At 35.8% G+C, this 14999-nt stretch overlaps 1 protein-coding gene and 1 long non-coding RNA gene across 2 annotated transcripts; one reads left to right on the forward strand and one right to left on the reverse strand.

The window, feature by feature from the left end:
* Nucleotides 1-2459: 2459 nt before the first annotated feature.
* LOC116031364 (UPF0481 protein At3g47200-like) lies at nt 2460-8645 on the forward strand. Its single transcript, XM_031273541.1, has 2 exons — nt 2460-2472; nt 6993-8645. The coding sequence occupies exon 2, from the start codon at nt 7020-7022 to the stop codon at nt 8496-8498; it is 1479 nt and encodes a 492-aa protein (XP_031129401.1). The 5' UTR covers nt 2460-2472; nt 6993-7019; the 3' UTR covers nt 8499-8645.
* A 1800-nt stretch (nt 8646-10445) lies between these two features.
* Nucleotides 10446-11703, reverse strand: LOC116033516. Its single transcript, XR_004100863.1, has 2 exons — nt 11366-11703; nt 10446-10664 (listed from the first exon to the last, which is right to left on the reverse strand). It is a non-coding gene; the product is annotated as an uncharacterized LOC116033516 (long non-coding RNA).
* Between the last annotated feature and the right edge of the window lie 3296 nt (nt 11704-14999).

The following is a 14999-nucleotide window of genomic DNA, read 5'->3' on the forward strand; positions in this document are numbered from 1 at the left end:
TATATATATACATACATACATATATATATATATATATATATATGATCGCGTTCAGGTGCGTACGGGCCGCCCATGAGAGAAATGCGGACGAATCGCAGCACACCACGTGTCCGGAATGTAGTTGCACCTAACGTTATAACTAGGTGCACATAATGTTATAACTTGGTGCACCCAGTTGCATAAATGTTAACAAGGTAAATTATTTATACTTGTAAGTGAAACTAGGTGCACTCGTGCAAGTAAAATGTATTACATGTGCAAGTAAATTGTACAATGAGCATCAATACTAAGTGCACCTAATGTTATAACTAGGTGCACATAAATTGCACCCAAGTGCATGAATGTTAACAAAGTAAATTACTTGTACAAGTGCAAGTAAAATGTATTGCAGATGCAAGTAAAATTATTACATGTGCAAGTGTATTGTACACTGAACATCAATACTAGGTGCACCTATTTATAACTAGGTGCACCTAATGTTATAATTACATGCACCTAGGTTGCACCAGGTGCATGAATATTAAAAAGGTAAATTACTTGCATTTGTAAGTGAAAATATTTGCGAAAATAGGTGCATGAATATTAACAAGGTAAATTACTTGCACTTGTAAGTGAAAATAAGTGCACTTGTAAGTGAAACTAGGTGCACCAAAGTTTCAGCTATTTACGAAAATGTCACCGCGTCATTTTTTTTAAATTGCATCTGATTCGTTGATCTGGACACGGGACAACTGTGAAGCGTTCTCATTTCTTACTTGGGCGTTAGGTCGCACGGGAGTGCAACCCTATATATATATATATATATATATATTTTTTTTTTTTTTTATTCTGGTGAGAACAATTCTTTAGGTGTGGATGTGAGGACAAATCTAAACCATTGATCTGCAAGATCTGATGGATGAGAAATCAAGTAAAAAATGAGTGGGGTCATTTTCATAAATATTATAAACTTTTAAAATGAGCGGGGTCATTTTCATAAATATTACAAAATTTTGTTTATTTCAACCGTTAGATCTACTAGATCAATGGTTTGGATTTGTCCTTACGTTCTCACCTGGGACATGGTTCTCACCTGATTAAGGACCTATATATATATATATATATATATATATTTAAGTTCTACATAGAATGCATTAACGATGACTTTAATTTTTTTTTTCTTCCTCACTTTTGATTTCATAGTACAAAAGTAGAGAATGAGAAGAGGAATGACAAATTATTCAATAATTTGAGTTCAATAGTAAAGTAATAAAAGTAAACAAAAAATATCTTAATTAAAATCAAATATGATAATAAGGCATAAATAGAAGTGTTCAACCATTCGCCAAAGCAAGTACATTGCATGCCAGCGAAAGTAGGTGAACTTCACAAATCCTTACCCCAATTGTTATGCCATGAATCCGAATCCACCTTACAATGTTGACTCAGGTCTATATTCACAATTTTAAAATTCTATATTCACAATTTTAAAACCAATTTTAAATCTTAATTATACAATTTTTGAACTCTATATTCATAATTACAGGACTTTATATTCACAATTTCATAACTCTATATTCATAATTAAAAAACTCTATAATCAACAGTATAATATAATTTTTGAATCTATATTCACAATTTTTGAAGTCTATATTTATAAAATATTCCAGATGCGCATTTTAAACTTGGGTTCACCTTACAAGAGGGAGATGGTTCAATAGCATAATTTGCCGCATACGTCACAGCCAAAGTAATTAGGTAGCTTTGCAAATCTGTGCTATAAAGGGTTAATCTTAGGGTGTGTTTGGTTGGTGGGTTTAGGCATAAGGAATGTGTATGAAAGTGATTGTTTGTGTTTGGTTGATAGGTTTTGTGAATGTTACTATGGGTTTGGAATACCCATTAATGACAAAATCCATACCCTTATTAAATAAGGGTTTCATCTCATTTCCTCATTTCTTCTTCAACTATTAATAATCATTCCCATTCCACCCAATTACCAAACATGTTAAATACTTTCACCAAAACTCATTACCATTACCAAGTATTTGATATCAATTCCGATTCCGATTCCCATGTGCGAACCAAACGCACCCTTAGAGTAAACACCATCACCAAGCCACCTTGAACTGCAAGTCTGCAACAATCATTATTGCACGGACCATGATCCACACAGCTGCGTGGACCAAAAATAAAAAATACATTATTTTTATACTAAATGTACATTATTTTTGTACTGTAAGTACATTATTTTTGTACTGTAGGTACATAAGTTTAGAGTACATTATTTTTGTACTGAAGGTACATTATTTGATATATACTATCAAATAATGTATCTACAATACAAAAATAATGTACTTTTTATTTTTGGTCCACATAGTTGTGTGGACCATGGTCCATGCAATAATTTGCCGAACTGCAACCATTTTTCTTATAAAAACCAATTCAATTACTCAACCCTTCCATATATTTATGGACCGCAAAGGCAGTGAGGTATGTATGCTTCTTTGCTCTTTCAGCTGCCTACATTCTTAGTACTATTTCACTTGTTCATCTTTGTAGTATTTTATTTTATTCCATATATATAACTTCTAGTGATTTTTTTTTTAAAATTAAACCTAGGCTTTCTTTGTTGCGTTCCTTTATTATGTGAAACTTCATGTTTTAAAAAATATATATATAGTTCTTTTATTGTGAAGTTTTACCTACTTTTTCAATTGTTGTGGCAAGTACGTCTAGTGCGAGTTACGGTAGTCGTGAAAATAGATCTTATAGAAGAGGTATAACAGGTTAAAGAGTTTATAAAGGATTTTTAGCACGAATTAGATCTGTTTAACCCATTTTTTTTAGACGAGTTAGATTGGAGGTTTCTCCAACCCAGCCCTCCACCCCACCCACCCCCAAATTTATCTTTGCAAAGCCTCACCTACGCCGCTGCCGTACCTGCTGCCACGCCGGAGCTGGACTCACCGTCGGGAGGAGCTCGCCGCTTGCTCTGCGCTCACCGCCGGAAACAGAGGGCGCCGGTGCTGCCGTCGAGGAGCTGCTGCTGCACACGCCCGAGGGAGAGAAAGATCGTCTGAGAAGGAGCTGCTACGCCGGGCTGGAGGTCGTCAACCTGCTCGCCGCCGAGACACAGCTTTGCAGTCGTCGTCGATCTGCAGGTCCCGTCCACTGTCCAGCCGCCATCTTTACCGTCGTTCCATCTCCGCTGAAGCCAAGAACGAAGATGGGGGCTGGAGAAGCTGCCGCCGATCTGCTGCTTCTCAGTTCAGAGTGAAGACGAGAGAGACACGAAGGAAGGTGAGAGAGAGAGAGAGAGATGGCCGATCGCTGAGCTTAGACACCGATGACACCGCCTGGTTGCCTCGCCGCCGCCGGCGGTCTACGCTGCTGCGTCTCCAATCTGCTGGCCGAACGAGAGAGACACCGGAAAAGGGGGGAAAGGGCTGCTTGTTTGGGTTTTGGCAAAGAACCTTTAGGAAGAAGATGATGAACATAAGAATAAGATGAAATAAATGAGAAATGACATGCTTGTCCTAACACTTAACGCCAATTTGCGCCAAACCTAATGGAGATTAGTTATTTTTTAAAACTTAGAGGATGTCTAATCAAAACTGGTAAAATCTTAATACTTGTGCGTTTGGTTCGCACATGGGAATCGAAAAAACATGAGAATCGGAATGGTATCAAATACTTAGTAATGGTAATGAATTTTAGTGAAAGTATTTTGCATGTTTGGTAGTAGGGTGGAATGGGAATGATTATTAATAGTTGAGGAAGAAATGAGAAAGGAAGATGAAACCCTTATTTAATAAGGGTATGTATTTTTCAATTAATGAGGTATTCCAAACCCATAATAAGATTCTAAAAACCTATCAACCGAATACTAACAATCACTATTATACCCATTCCTTATGCTTAAATCCCAACCAAACACACCCTAAATCTTATTTTGTGTAATTGATATTTTTATTAGTAATTTAATATGTTGTTTATTACAAAGATCAAACGATTAAAATTTCAAGCAATCTAATACCATTAAAATCAGTCAACTATACTATAGACAGTTGTTTAACATTTTTGTATGATTATATATTTTGTTAAGGAGCAAATTTCACTTTTAACCCTTGACTATTGTGGCATCTTCACATTTAGTCCTATTCTTTTAATTTTGTCATATTACATCTCTGACTTTGAACAATTTTCACTTTTACTCATCGATTGTTGTGGCATTGCCGTATTTAGTCTTATTCTTTATTTGTATCTCTACTCGATAGAAGTAGAAAGATGCGGAGTAGATTAGTTATATTCAAAAAATCTATGTGGAAATTATAGGAGATTATAAGGAGAAGAGTGGAGTAGACTAAGTCACTTTGAGTTAATTTGCATGAATTTGTGTAGTTCAGGGACCCAATTGCATTGTTTTTGAGTTTTATAGCTTAATTGCAGTTTCGTGTGTAGTTCGATGACCTATTTGATCCTTATCCCTTGTTTTTATTGCAAACGTTATCACGATCAAACTATACATTTTACAAGAACTAGTATACGTATAAACAATCAAAAGGGTTAATAATTATTTCAACTGTGCATTCTCTATGAGACGTTTAAGTTACCTCTCGATACACTTAGACGAATCGTAAAACGTTTTTAAAATCTTACAAGTCTATATATTCACTCCCCTCCTCTAGACTTGTACCCTAACCCTACTGGAACTAACAGTTATGATGGGATTAGGGTCAAAATTTGGGAGGAAGTAATAGAATGGAATAAGGAAATTAAAAATTTGAAAATTATAATATTCCTAAGGTGAATTTAATAAAACAATTTCAACATAGTTTTGGATCAAAATAATTTAAGAATAGGTTGATATAATTATAAACTATATAGTAAAATAATTTTGAAGTGTCGAAATAATAATATGAAGATATATATTTTTTTTCGGCTGAGCGTAATACACGCTACGTATGCCCGTACTACTGTTGTACATGAGAGGGCATAAAGTTACACGCTAGGAAGTACACCCGTACTTAGGGAAAATTCAAAATTCCATAACGATGTACGAGTCACCGTACGCCCATACGGGCCTTGTACAGAGTTACGAAGAAAGTTTTACGAACCTAGCCATAAAGGTTTACGAGTCGCAGTACGAGAGACAGAGTTACCAAGAAAGTTTTACGAACTTGGCCATAAAGGTTTACGAGTTGCAATACGACCGTACTGCTCTCGTACTGGACATCCAAAATGGTTTACTAACCCACTTACGTCTGTACTGAGGGGATAGTGAGTAAGAGATACTACATACGAGCTCCATATGCATGTACGGGCCACGTATCGTGTCTAAAAAATATCGAGTGTTACACTCACCCATTTGACTTGCACGCTTGTGCATGTGGTCATGCAACATTCTCCTGTAAGAAATCTTTAATTAAGTCTCAAATCTTGTCCAAATGTTTGTAATTCAGCCCCAAAATCGTACAAAACACAAAATGCACTCACTATTGGTCCAAGATTTATATGTGTTATTCCATTTTTAGTCTTTTTTCTTCAAACATCCATGTCGGTCCTAACATTATTGTGTCATGATAATTTTGGACGCTGTTAACAAATATGTTTAAATGACGTTATTAATAACTCAAAATCCTCATTTTTTTGCCTGGTAATAGAACCACAAGTATTTTGGATTTTTATGAAGTAAATCGACTTAAGCACTAGACTTATGGTTTGCAATGAAGTACACTTGTGATTTTTTAAATTGTTGCAATTTTTTTGATTTTGCAGTAAACTCATGTATTGATATAAATTTTATTATCAAAAAGAAAAAAAGGAGGATTTTGAGCGGTTAATAACATCATTTTTAATGTCATTTAAACATATTTGTTGACAAGGGACAAAAAACGGCCGTGCACAATAGTGATAGGACCAACGGAGATGTTCTGAAAAAAAAGGGACTAAAAGTGGAATGATATATATAAATCTAGGACCAAAAAAGAAAAAAAAAGTTTTAACACTTAGAAATGAATAGACCAAAATGCCCTTGTATTCAACGCTATTTAAATGGTTTTGTTGACAGAAGATAATGGTCATACCACAATATTATTAGGGCCAATGGGAACGTTTTGAACAAAAAAGACTAAAAGTGGGCATTTAAACTATATAAGTGTGTGTCATTTAAAAGATCTCAATTAGAACTTTTTAATGATATATTTTTTATACACTAATTTTATTTGTACAAGAAGGAAAAGAAAAAAATAAATTTAAGATAAAAAACAAGGATGTGTTTGGTGAATGTATAATAGCAACATATACTTGCTCCATGATATAACTATTGAGCTAATACCCAATATAGTTCTCGACTATAGTGGTTTTACTCAATTTAGTCCTAAACGATTTTTTGTGCTTAATTTAGTTCTCGACTTTGATGATTTTACACAATTTAGTCCTTTGTTAAAAATTATGTTAGTTGACTGTTAGAAATAGAGCTCTAATGGTAATTTCTCCTCCTTTATCCCATTTGGGATGATTACTTCTTCTTCTTCCCCTTATTAAAATCCATGTAGAAATACAAATTTTCATACCAAATCAACTTCAATCCTAAATAAATAAATAAATACAGAGTAAATAAATATTTGATTTGGTACGAAAATTTGCACTTCTACGTGGATTTTAATAAGGGGAAGAAGAAGGAATCATCCCAAATGGGATGAAGGATGAGAAATTACCATTATGACCCTATTTCTAACCGTTCACTAACAAAATTTTTAACAAATGACGAAATTGAGTAAAACTATCAAAATCGAGGACTAAATTGAGCACAAAAAGTCATTTAGAACTAAATTGAGTAAACCACTATAGTCGAGGACTATATTGGGTATTAGCTCTATTACTATTGTACATTTTTGTAATTGATTATAAATGCTCTTTCTACAAAAATATTGTTGAAACAATTAACTTTGTGTCGTACAGAGTAGAATAAATAAGTTTAGTGTGGATTATAATAATTCAAATAACAGGCAGCAGATGGTGGTATAACTGAAGGCATGGAGAGAGGGAGCCATCAACAAGATTTAGCAAACTGCGAAGCATTTAAAAGCATTTCAGAAAAGATTCAAAATGTAAAACAATTATCTTCAGAGGCATGCTTATTCAAAGTGCACGAGGAGCTGCGTAAAACAAACCGGGATGCTTATACACCATTGATCATTTCCATCGGGCCTTACCATCATGGGGATACGAAATTGAGCAAGATGGAAAGTTTGAAGGCATTGTATTTACAATCATTTTTGAAGAGAGCACATGAAAAAGGATTCGGTGTGGCGGATTGTTTGAAGAAATTAAAGGATTTGAAAGACAGAGCAGAAAGGTATTATGGTGACGATCACGACCTAAAAGTTAGTGGCGATAAATTCGTGGAGATGCTATTGCTGGATGGTTGCTTTATAGTGGAATTTCTTATTAAAGGGGCCTACGAGAGGGAAGGTGCAGAGAAATATGATCCCATTTTCAAGATTTTCGGGACAGAAAATAGTGTAGTTCGTGACATGCTGCTCTTGGAAAACCAACTCCCCTTCTTTGTTCTGCGAGAACTCTATGACATGATTAGTATTCCTAGCAAACTAGAATTCTCGGAGATGGTGAAAACAACATTAGGATATGTCCTACCAAAGATGAATGTTATCTCTATACGCTCTACCAATGTCAATATCCAAGAGATAAAGCATTTCCTTGAGGTAGTGCACATTCTTTGCCAACCCCGCCTAACTAATGGATTGGTTCAGCAGGAGAGGGGTTCAACATGTTTTTGTTGCTGGTTTTGGAAACAACCACAAGCAGGCGTTGATATTGAATCCCATTATTCTTTCCTTTGCAAATTTGGGAATTGCACGTGTCTCCTTGGCAAGTTTGGGAAACAACCAAGTACAGGAGACCTTGACTCCGAATCATCTCATATACCTACTGCAAGTGAGCTTCGAGAAGCTGGAGTTGACTTCAAAAAGGTTGGCAAGATCGATAGCATTAACTCCAATGAAACCACAAGTCTATTTGATATAAACTTCAATCACAGCGTACTAGAGATCCCCTCTTTTGGTCTGTACGATGGATCAGAGAGCTTCTTCAGAAATCTCATAGCTTACGAGCTATATTCCCCTGATTTGCATCCCAAGTATTTCGTAAGTTTTGCCATATTCATGGATGATCTTATCAATACAGACAAGGATGTCATCTTACTTCGCAAGAAGGGAATTTTTGTAAGTGGACTAGGTGATGACGGAACGGTGAGTGATCTTTTTAACAATCTATGCAGAGGAGTTGCATATGACCAAGCTGACTTCTATTACAGGAATGTCTACAAAAAATTGATTCACCATTGCAATATACCGTGGAATGTGTTGAAGGCAAAACTAAGACACGATTACTTTCACAGTCCGTGGGCAGGGATTTCAACCATTGCAGCAATATGGCTCCTTTCTCTCACTACTGCACAGACTGTCATAGCTTTCACTGAACTATTTAAGTAATATATATAATATCTTTCCAAGTATGTATATCTTCAAGTCGTTTATGCCTGCATATAATATGCAGCGTGACAAGAAGTAAGCATTTTAGACTCTTGTTGTAATAAATCAAGTTCCTTAAAAGATTGCGTTATTAAGTTGATTGTGCAACCTTAGCTTGCCTGTACCTATTTTGCAGCATTAACTGAATTGGGAAGTATCACTTGCTAATAATGTTGAAAAAATTGTTAGGGCTAGGCTGTCGTTAACGAACGGAACATAAACGAACGAACACGAAGGTTGTTCGTGTTCGTTTGTTACGGATTTTGGGGTGTTCGTGTTCGGGTTCATTTGTTAAGGTTTTTGAAAATCATGTTCGTATTCGTTTGTTAAGCGTTCGTTAACGTTCGCGAACATGTTCACGAACGTGTTCGTTAATGTTAACGAACACGTTCACGCGCTAACAAACACGTTCACAAACAAGTTCATTTACATTCATGAACACGTTCATTAACACTTAATAACCAAACATCTGCACATGTTCATGAACACAATTTGTTCGTGAACAATAAATAATTTACATTCACGTCTTCACGAACACATATATATATAAAAACATGTTCGCGAACATTATTAACGGAACATTAAACGAGCTTGTTCACAAACACTACTAAACGAACACAAACGAGTTTGTTCACGAACACTACTAAACGAACGCAAACGAGCTTGTTCGCGAACACTTAGCAAATGAGCTTGCCACTGTTTAGACTCTGTTCGTTTATTAACCGAGCTCTAAGTTTTGCTTGTTAATGTTCATTTACCTTTATAAACAAACGCTTACCGAACTCGAACACGAGTAGTTTGTCGAAAGCTCTATTCGCTAACAACCCTAGTTAGGGCTCTCCAGGGCTGGATTATTATTATTATTTTTTAAACTTTTTTAAGAGTATAATTATATAGTATTTAATATTTTAATACTTAATCACATTTTTCTAAAATCGTAAAGAAAATAATTAAGTACAAACTCCGAAATAAAGAAATCAATACAAAAAATTCCAAGTCTTCAGATCTACAGAGTATTATTTAAAGAAGTGTTATGGAGAGTTGATTTTCAGGATGTTTTACTGGAAATTTCCAAAAGGGTGAGCCATGGAAATTTGCCCTGTTATATTAAGTCAGAGGTTAAAGGCATTTTTTTCCACATTTTGTTTAATTTGTTTCTAATTAATTAAGATGTCTACAGTTGTGTTACTTACATGGACTGTTGCACTGGTAAATTTGTTATGATGTTGTAGTCTGCTTCAATTTGAATATATGGTGAGAAAATGAGTTTACGGAAGAAGACACCTTTCCAAAAACACCGTGAAGAGGAAGAGGCTAAGACTCTGTTTGGCAGAGCTTATTTAGAAGTTTATAGCTTATTTAGGAGCTTATAACTTATTTTGAGCTACTAATAAACTATAAGCTCTGTTTGGTAATGTTCCTAAAATAAGCTAGTAGCTTAAAATAAGAGATTATTTTTTAACGCTATCTACGGTAGCGTTTCAAAATAAGCTAGTAGCTTCCTAACTTTTTTTTTTTTTTTTTCATCTTTAACCTTATTATTTTAAAGAAATAACATTACACTTCCCAATTAAAACTTTTTTGGCTAAACATTTTTTACTTTTTTTTATTCAATATGTTTAGTTGTTATTTCAATTTGACATTTTTGTTTGAACATTGATTTTTGTATGAATTAATCTTATGAATTATAAACATTATGTTTTACTTTATATGTTTTCAAATATATGCTCTTACTTTATATTTTATTAAAATATATTGATTTCACTATTTTATTTTTAAATATATAAACAAACCTATTTAAATTTAAACTGTTTAAACAGTATGAAGATGTCATTTTAAGCATAACAGCTAGCTTAACAGGTCTTCAGATTTCAGCTTCGAGCTTATAGCTTTTCAGTTGTCAGCTACTTTTCAACTTTCAGCTACCTTTTCAGCTAGGTTTGCCAAACATAGCCTAAGAAAAAGGTACTAATTTGGAACTATGAAACTTCTACTTTCTAAATTAAAAATGTTTCTTCTTCCTAACCTTTAGTATCCTTGCTGGTTTTCTTTGGCAGAGTGCTGAGGATGAAACAGCTCGTCTATATCAAGAGTTTGTGGAGTCATTATTCCAAGTTGATGATGTACCTGGTTCAAAGGCATTTGTTAGAGGAGGGTCATCAATCCCAATGATGAGAAGTTGAAGAATGATTCCAATGTAACATTTTTCATGAGTTAAAAGCTTATTAAGTGGTGCAACTAATAGGCCATTTATGGCCATTATGATGCGGTTTGAAACAGAAGTAACGGAAACCGTTACTTAGCCTATAATGATGGCTATATATGCATGGTCCTCCCACTGCTCCTTGTTCAGGATATACAATTACACCATCTAGTTCCTTAGGAGATAAGTGGTAGACAAACACTCTAAACAAAAGTATCTATCTATGTAACAACTATGTCTGGAGATGCTCGATCCTATGGCTTCCGCTATCAGGTTAAATCATTTACAATATATTATGATTGTATATTTTTATTCTAACATTTGGTATCAGAGCATGTTTAATCTCTGCCTAGTTGATTAAATTGAAAATGATATATATATATATATATTTTGTATTATATAATATGAGTATATATTTATGCTTGCTATCAGTATGTATGCTGTTTGTATATCACTGCTTTGCTTTTCCTGTATCTATCCACATATATATCCAGTTTCATATATGTGTATATATACTTGTTATTTTTTCGAGTAACAATTCTGGAAAAAAATATTATAAATTGTTTTTAAGAATATCAGGGAATAATTTCGAAATAAATTAATAATAAAAAAATATCTAAAAAACCTCTCTTTCTTGTTCTGAGGTCCTGGACGCCGGCGATAGGCGGCTGCGATGGCGGGTCCTTCATCCGGCGGCAATGGCGGGTCCACGAAAGGCGACGGCGGCTGCCACGGCGGTCGTCTCAATATTTGGCTTGGCGGCAGTGGTGCTGGTGTTGCGACCAGAAAGGACGGTGGCGGGCGACGGCAAGATGGCCTACGAGCGGTGGTCCCATCACTGCTTCTCTTCTTCCTTAGGCGACGAAGCATGGAGTTGCAGCGACCACGACGGTGCTTGTAACACCCCAATTTTCACATCTTGGATTTGTTACAAAATCCCTAATAATACATTGCGGAAGCTTACATCTTATTACAAAATCCCTAATAATACATTGCGGAAGCTTACATCTTATCAGCAGAAAACTAATAATACATTGCGGAAGCTTACATCTTATCAGCAGAAAACTGGGTGTACATTGCGGAAGCTTACATCTTATCAGCAGAAAACTGGGTGTTACCGCCACGCTTAGGTATCTCTCCTATACCCAAACGTTAAGGCTAAACTTACAACGTCAACAACCACATCAACATTCAAAAGTGTACATATGGAACTAATCCTCCCAAGGTGTCTATTCTAGGATAGAGTAGTCTTCAACCTCGACTCCCATCCTATTCAGAGCTCATCGGCCACAGGGGCCCACGCTAAACTGCATCTAATAAAGGACACAATGAAGTGTAGTTAGCGCGACGGCTAAGTAAAGGAATCCATTGTCACTCAAAAGTAAACAAAGGTTTCGAAAAAAAACGTCATTCTCAGAAAGCTGTAAGTTTTACCCATAAGTTGCAATCTACCTGCAACCAGATTATAACCAAAGAAAGTATAGTAGAGTATATAAGTTGGATCAGCATATAATTCTTTTCATTTCTGAAAATTTTCATTTAATTCAAAGTGGGAAACACAACACGCATTTTAAGGTTCGGGACACACGACCTTTTCATTCCCACTCAATCTTCAGCGAATAGACTTCGCTCTGCAGTATGAATAAATCATACAAAATCTCACACTTCACTCAGCGAATAGACTTCGCTCTGCAGTATGAATAAATCATACAAAATCTCACACTTCACTCAGCGAATAGACTTCGCTTTGCAGTATGAATAAATCATACAAAATCTCACACTTCACTCAGTGAATAGACTTCGCTCTGCAGTATGAATAAATCATACAAAATCTCACACTTCACTCAGCGAATAGACTTCGCTCTGCAGTATGAATAAATCATACAAAATCTCACCATTCACTCAGCGAATAGACTTCGCTCTGCAGTATGAACAATTCATACAGAACCCCTCACCATTTATTATATTCACACGACTCAAAAACCATCACACTTGCTCAAATATATTTCCCAAAATACACATATCAGTTAATGATTCTTCCATTTTGAAAGCCCAAATAACGAGAGTCACAATATTTCTTAAAACACAATTTTTCTCCAAGTTAATAAATTTAATGAACAAAAATCATATTCGAGCTTTTCAAAAATTTACCCGGCCGTGATGCCGAAGACACTACCTTGATGGGCGCGCGGTGGACGCGCGTCCACTGCCGCGTCCATCTAAATCTGCCCGAAAATTACAGCTTGGCGCAGTTCGAAAGATTGAGCCGGTAAAAATAGTTCCCGAACTCTTTTTCACTTGAAATTTTTATGGTAGAACCCCAACTTATAATACTTGATGTCCATAAAAAATTTTGGTCATTTTGATTCACGAATAAACACAGAAAATTCCATTTTTGCCCTTGGCAGTGTGCTGTCCAGGATTTTTTTTCTCCCTGGACCAGTTTTGGAAAAAAATTCGAAAACCATACTTATACTACTCCGATCATCACGAAATTTTATATGTAGGTTCTACACTTATAGAACTACATGTCTAAAAACAATAGGATCAAAATACCTTACCAATTTTTCCCAATAAATCTCGGAAGTTACTGCCAGAATCTATCCTGATTTCCTTTCACTATTTTCACAAATATAAGCCTATATGGGCATAAATACAACATATACATGCATAAATTAGCTATGAACATGCATACAAAAATTACTAAACATTTAAAGTGTAGTTTCTTTGAGCCAACTTGTAGATCCACAACTTAACACATATTTTTCACGTAAAATTTCCTAGTCACGTAATTTACTAGCATTTGTTCACCTTCAAGTGATTGAGCCAACTTAAGGGATTCCTTACCTCCCAAGTAGATTTTTAAACCGTAGAAAGATGGTGATATTCTCCTTCAAACCTTTCACCGAAGATCCTAAACAAAATCACCATAATAACCACATTTTCATGAATCCTTAGCTTAAACTTAAGTTCTAGGAAGGATTCTAGCCATATTAACCGAATAAAACCGAAGTCTTACCTATTTTGGGAGCACTCGTGTTGAGGAACATGGCTAAGGAGTTCTTGGATCCAAGAGGAAGACTAAGATTTTCTCCTTCTCCTTTTTCCTTCAAATTTCGAAAATGGGTGTGGGAGAGAGAGGAAGACTTGGAGTGCAAACATAGCTTAGCTCATCCCATACTCTTCCCATTAATTAATATTTTAATTACCATGTGGTCACAAGGGGTGCCACTTGTCACAATCCTATGGTGTGTCTTGTAGAGCAAGACTCCTTTGCCAGTTAGGGAGTAAATCAGATAAAAGTTCGGAGGGATATAACTTAATTCGGGAAAATTTCGATACCAAAATTATTCTAAAAATAATCCCATCGATAACCACTAAAATTGGGAATTTTCCGGTATCTCGCGAAATACAGGTACGAAGGTTCGTAATAAATTTCACTCTTTCAGTTCGTCTAATTTTCCACTGAACTGAGTAGGGAGTTCACGTTTAATCGTATCATGCTTAATAATCCGTTTTCTAGGAAAAATCGAACTGTATATACGTCCTTAAAAATTTTACGGTTCGTGACCGGTACGTAGATCGCAGCTTTATTAATAACTAGTCTCACTCATAAAAATCCTTCTGAAGTACCGAGAGATCATCTCATAAAAAAAATTTTCGAACCTTAATTTTGTCGGAAAAACCGAGGGGTTACAGTGCTGGCGGGTGGCGATGGCGCTGGCGTTGCGACGGAGAGATGCGGCGGTGGCAGAGCTGGGATCTCCAGCGACGTCGCTAGGCTCCTGTTGACGACGGCGAGAGTGATCCGGTGGCGTCGCGGCTGGATCGGCGACGGACGTTGACGCTGCGAAGAGGAAAACGGCGGTGGTGAAGCTGGATTCTTCGGTGGAGTAGACGCCGGCCGGCGGTAGGCGATGGTGATGGCGGTGACGATGGCAGTAACGCATCATCCGGTAATTCCATTCGTCTATGTTTTTGTTGTTGTTGGCTGCTGATGATTAAGGATGAGAAGCTAGGGTTCAAATTCTCATTGTTAAAGGGCTGATGGATTAAAGAAAGTGATTAAGATTATGGTTTTGGTTTGGGCTGGGTCTGGCCCAATTCGGTCAGACCTGGACCATTACTAAAAAAAATAAAAATTTGTTGTTATACTTATAATTGGGCCTATTTAGTTGTTTAAAGTATATGGATTTACTTTAAATAATGAGCTCACTTATAATAATACTAGTTTTTCTTATGCGCGATGCGCAAAAAAT

The sequence above is a fragment of the Ipomoea triloba genome, chromosome 10, assembly GCF_003576645.1.
Source record: "Ipomoea triloba cultivar NCNSP0323 chromosome 10, ASM357664v1".
Lineage (NCBI taxonomy): Eukaryota > Viridiplantae > Streptophyta > Magnoliopsida > Solanales > Convolvulaceae > Ipomoea > Ipomoea triloba.